The sequence below is a fragment of the Fistularia commersonii genome, chromosome 3 (genome assembly GCF_037954325.1).
Source record: "Fistularia commersonii isolate RoL2024-O1a breed Wild chromosome 3, RoL_Fcom_v1.0, whole genome shotgun sequence".
NCBI classification, from domain to species: domain Eukaryota; kingdom Metazoa; phylum Chordata; class Actinopteri; order Syngnathiformes; family Fistulariidae; genus Fistularia; species Fistularia commersonii.
The window spans coordinates 17,869,199-17,875,198 of NC_141286.1; the positions used below are offsets into that span (position 1 = coordinate 17,869,199).

Sequence of the window (6,000 nt, forward strand, 5' to 3'; positions counted from 1 at the left end):
AAATTTCTTCACCATTAACACATGCAATAGAGTTTGCACTGGTTCAGAAAAGTATACATTTGCAAGTAATCGAAAAACTAACAATTTAACGTTGTTATAGCAACTACTTTTTTTTTTTTAAGACAGACTTTTGGTAATGAATGACTGCCTTGATTGGGAAAGTCAAATAACATGATACATCAGATAGTTTAGCAGGTGGTTTAGCAGGTAAAAGATAGTTTAGTAGGTAAAAGAATTGGGTGAATATGTCTTAATGGTACATTAACCATTTTTCACAAGACTTTTTTTATGTGATTAATAAGATTACAAGTAACTCAGCCACTCCTAAAGATTCCTGATAACCATTAAACAATTGGAATGGCAAATCCCACCTTTATCTTTTACAGTTGTTTGAACTAACTTTTTTTTTCCATCAGTAGACTGTCTGATGTCACATCACATGAAACCAAATTACTGAATACAATTAAGTTACAACACTTCTAATTTTATATGTTTTGTGGACTTAATAGGTCTTTTGCACCTACAATATCCATAACATGATTGGATTACACAGGTGAGACTAATGGAGACCCTGATCTGTGTAGGTGCAGCAATTTTATCAGTGGAATCAGTAACACTTGTGTCCCCTTTTGTGTTTGCCAGGAAAAGCAAGTTCAATTCCTTTACTCCAGTTCTGCAGATTTAAATTTTTCCTTAGAGAAAGGATAATATTGCTTGTATTTTCTTGTAGCTCGATTTAGCTTGTGTTGTTAACTATTCAGCTTGTGAGGCCATCAAGTTAGTAGTTCTGAAAGTTAGAATGCACAGCCATGACTTTACTGCTTAAAACCAAAGCTGCAATCTGTGACTTGCACTGCTCTGTGGGCCTAACAGACTGGGACATGGACAAGGAGCTGAAACTGGCTACAACTACCGACCAGTTTTATCATGGTCAGTATTTTTCCTTCTATGGTTTGTTTATTCACTGCAAAGACTAGCTTTATGGTGCCATCACAGACAACTGTTGACATGTCCCATGATAATGTAAGTAAAATGAAAACAGATGATTTGCATGTCAAACATTATGAACAGCAGATGTGTTACTTTTCACCGACAGATGACAAACTGAATGATCAATATGTGGTCCAGAGGCCTTCAGCAAGAGCTTCAAGAAGAAAAGATGAATACATTTGGTATGATAAAATGTCAGGTGAGGGGAGGAAATTTTCTTTTCTGTGAAATTAAGGGAATCCTGTGTTGAGCCTGCATTCTCATGAAATATGTTATGGGTGTTTGTGTTTTTCCAATTAATGTAGCTTCCATTAACTTTTAGCATTAACCAAATTATAATTTGGCAAAAGTATTTCACTTAAGTTAGGAAAAAAAGTTCATCTGGTTTGAAAATGATCGTGTTGTGGCACCATCTGCTATGTCAGACATACTGAAGTCCCTTAATCTTAGATGAAGACAGAATATGTGAAATACAAAGTGAAATGCTCTTTCAGGAAATGCACCATTTGAATTGCTATCTTTCTGTTTATCAGACACCTTTGTGAAACCAAACCTGTGGCTTCTGGTGAATCCAAACATTGCCAGCCCAATCTTATATGGAGGCATTGCAGCAGATCAACAAAATCTTGGTGAACTAGAGGAAATGCAGATACCTCCATTGGTGTCTGTTGAGGCACTACATCCACACCTAATAGAGTTCCATGTGTTTGGTCCGCAGGAGGAACTGCTTCACCCCTCCTCTGTTGACAATAAGGTAATAACTGCAGCTGTCAACATGTATTGTTAAAGACCTGGCTGCTTGTACCACAGTCAAGAGATGTCGTAATGCCATTAGACAAGGGTAGTTCATTCATGATTTGTAGAAGTAGAATTCACTTATTGATGAGTTTTTTATAGTGTCGTAAAGCAGAAAAGTTATAGGCATTTGCCTTCAGTTTACATATTTTTAGTAAATTATATATTATATTCTTACAAATTACATATATATCTAGTTCAATTTATAGATGTAAGGATACCACATTTATTTTCAACCAACTGCTCAAAGTGGATACAAACTCTCCGAGTGTAATAAATATCTTTATTTAAGAATAAGACCAAATAATGATTTTTTTTATTTATTTTTTTTTGGTAGGTAGAGGGTGCAGAGTTTTCGAGCAAAATGGCACAGAGCAGACGTAAAGGAAGATCCACAAAACTTGGGGTAAGGATTAAAGTCTGGTCAAGTAATTATCTAACTTTTTAGTATATGTTTATCAATAGTGACCTCGCTGTCGCCTCTAAAGGAATCAAAGCAAATATTGGTCCAATGACTATTCTGATGTCTAGTCCAAATATCCCTTTTCTAGGACAGTAACACACTGAAACCTGGCTGCTGGCCTCGTCCCCCAGTGAATTATTGCATCCTGATTGCATTAGCCCTCAACAGCAGTCATACAGGAAGTCTTAAAGTTCAGCAAATTTACAACTTCACCAGGTAAGAATTAAATTTGTTTCAGTCAAGCACGTACCATTTATGGTACCCATTAGTGGTAATTATTAACAAATAACTAGCTGAATGAATTGCATTTAGACAGTTTAGCAAGTGTGTGTGTTGCATTTTCCACTTTTGTTCTGAGTTCACTACCTCTTGACAGGTTCAGTGCGAAAATTAATGAAAGTTTTCGTTTTAGCTTATAGTCCTATGTCCTTTCCTAGAGAGCACTTTCCATTCTTTCAGACAGCTCCTGATGGATGGAAAAACACCATCCGTCACAACCTGTGCTTCAACAATAGCTTCCGCAAAACTTGCAACCAAATGTGCAGAGACGGCAAGCGGAAGTCATGTTTTTGGCATCTGACTGCAGATGGCCAACGGCGACTGAAGGATGAAATCCGGATGTTGACAAGGGAAACATTAATCCAACTGGAGCGCAGCATGTCCTGTCCAGGTGAATGTTTGTTAGTTTTAAAAAATGTATGAAAGCTGTCACTGCAGCAGTGGTTTCAGCAACTTGGTGTTCCACACCTGGCCATGCAAAACCTCATCTGAAAATACAGCAACACGAACTACATGGATGCTGTAAAACCAGATTTGAGAAACTTGACATTCAAGCTTCTTTGTCTCGGGACCTTCTTTAAATGCCTGAAATGACTGTACTTTTCTCAGTTCGCAATCGGTTAACCTTCAGAAATGTTTCATAAGTAGATTTATAAAGTTGCATGACAATATTATACGTGTGACTTCCTCAATCACAATGGTAGTAATGGACAGAATTATTCCCTGAAATTAAAACCATAACCCATTGCCAAGAGGATTCTCAAATGATTAATCAGCTGCTATGCAGGTACCACTTTTGTTCTAAAACAGCAGAGAATAGGTTTTGACTGTCAAATCTGATGGGAGCAAAATTAATAAAAACTTTCCACTAAATGTAATGTCTGCCTTTGCAAGTAGTCGTAACCTCCGAAACCATATGCACACCACAGATCATAACCTCAGTATTTAAGGATAAACTGTTCCTTTCATATGTCTTTACTGAGACAGACATTTAGGAAAGAGTTAGTATGAGTGAAAGAATACTTCGCTCCTTTTGTCTTTAGAAAACTGGATTTTTATTTTTGTCTAATGTTTTGGTCCTGCTCTTCCTGCATCATATCAGTTTGTGCTTTGGAATTCAAGAATTTTCAGATTTATCCAGAATTACCAGCTTTCAGTGTGTTATGATGCACTTAATGATTTCTGTTCCTTTTGTTTCAGATCTAATTGGACGTTTACTAGCGCTTTGAGCAGAGTCAAATGATGTTTGTGGTAATTACAGTATTGTCTGTTTCCATTCTTAAAATGCTCTGAATTTTTTTGGAGTATTTGAGAACTGATGAAAAGAACCTTGATTTGTCACTTGAACTTCAGTAACTGTGAAACCCTGACATCAGTGGTTACTTTAATAAACAAAAAGATATACGTAAATGTTTGTACTTTTTCAATCGGGATTATTTTTTATAACAGTATGAAGTTGCCATTCAAAACTTTCGAGTCTTTTCTCAAATTATTTCTTTCAAAATCTTGTACGCATCCTTTTCAGAATGTGTACAAAAAAGGGAAATGCCCAAAAAATGCTTGAGTTCCATGACTAAGTGATATAGAACTATTATATAATGCACATTGTTGGTAGAGCAGGTTTTTATGAATAAACTTTCATGACGACTCCTCAGGATCCAGACCAAGCTCTGTAGAGTGGAAGATTATCTAGAAATCCTCAAATGTTCATCCTGTGAAGGTGCAAATATTTACTGCAGATAAGAGACTCTGCTTTTTTTTTTTTTGGTTCTAATCGCAAATGTCTACTTTAACTTTTTTTGCTTTATGACTATATTGCCCGTGTAACAAAAATTAGTCAAAACAGTAACCCCCCCCAAAAAAAACAGATTTGTAAAGTGTCAAATACAATAGGTGGTGGGGACTGCTGTCTTTTTCAAAAGATTTGACGGGATCCGCAACAAAATAGTGACACCCCCCCGCCCCCCCCCATTAACAATATGTAAAAATCATAGTGGTTCGGTCATTCCTTTCTACCACTGCAGAGTGATTCATTGCAGGTAACAAACTGCAGCCGTCTATTTGAAGAACTCTGGCTAACTGTGCTCTTCACCCTGGAAAAAGACTTCTGAATCTTTGAATATGAAGGGGTAGGGGTGCAAACAGCAAATACAATTAGAAATTGCTAGATAACACTGCTAAGACACTTTTCTATACGAACGTCAATGATTACACAATCTGAAAAATAGATTGCTGATAAATAGTTTCGGCATGAAACTAAACACTATAAACTTTTGTAGTAATGCTGCCCTCATTTGGTTAGTAAAATGATGCACTAGTTGTAGGAAAAATTATTTGTCCCCATGTCACAAGATAAACAGCCTTTTAAATATCAAATTAATTACTATGTTGCGTGCAACAACTGTCCAGTATACGACATAACCAATCTGTGACTTTGCAAAATGATGGTAAGTTACCAAAAATTCAAGTTTCAAGAGAAATTTGGTGAAATGACACAATTGTAATTCATCTCTACGCCTTCAAAACTCTTAATAGACTTTAAGCTCATTCATGTTGAACCTTTGTCTGCAGATGGTAGCTGGAAATAGACGGTCGGCCTTCCATAAGGAGATATATGGTCTGAAAGTGGAGATGGGGGGGGGGGGGGAATGCCTGATAGCCAAATGATTGCCTCCTAAAGTTGCTCTACAAGGCTTCCATTCCTCTGCTTCACAGACAACCTTGTCTTAAAGGAAAGCAAAACTTGGGAGGTGTCACTGGAACATCGAAGATATACAAAACAAAACCAGTCAGACTTTATTAGTGTGCTGGCAAGAGAGGATAACAGATCCTGAACGGATCATCCGAAACGTGTGGCATACACCTTATCCCTTTGTTGAAAGTATATAGTATGTGTTGCTGTGGTGGGTTGTTGCTGCTTTCCTTGTTGGTTTCCCTGCTGGCTGTAAAACAGATTGCCCCTCGCTGGGACAATAAAGTTTAACTTTAAGACATAAAAGACCACTGACATGGTATGTACAAAGGTTGAACATTTAAGATGTGCTGTTACAACAAGTAGAATAAGAAAGCATCGGCGGGTCAATAGCTGTATTTGAGGACCTGTATTATGATGTACTTCCATAAAATACAACTATACAGAGATTTCTTTTTGGCTTCAAAATTACTGGAAATTAACAAAGTACACAAGTTGGAAACTGCTTGTTTTAGTTGCAATTCCAATTCACCTCTGAGGGGCTTATTGCAAATGATAGAAATAGAAACCATAATGGTCACAGCCACAAAAAGTGAAAACCAACAAGGTTTTGTTGATTCTTAATGTTGCTATCGACTGGATGAGCCATCTCACTATAATCTCCAGTCATTAGGCCAAAGGGAAGAAAATAGGTTTTCTGTTGACGAAACCCTTTTTCATCATTTGTCAAAAATGAGATGTGTCTGTGATCAAAAATAAAACTCACAGCATAACTGTTTAG

At 36.9% G+C, this 6,000-nt stretch overlaps 1 protein-coding gene across 1 annotated transcript; it reads left to right on the plus strand.

Annotated features, from left to right (window-relative positions):
- Positions 1-809: 809 nt before the first annotated feature.
- foxr1 (forkhead box R1) lies at positions 810-3,756 on the plus strand. The gene is made up of 7 exons (XM_086140344.1): positions 810-930; positions 1,097-1,189; positions 1,524-1,744; positions 2,123-2,191; positions 2,337-2,464; positions 2,686-2,918; positions 3,728-3,756. The coding sequence occupies exons 1-7, from the start codon at positions 810-812 to the stop codon at positions 3,754-3,756; spliced, it is 894 nt and encodes a 297-aa protein (XP_085996470.1).
- The last annotated feature ends 2,244 nt before the right edge of the window (positions 3,757-6,000 follow it).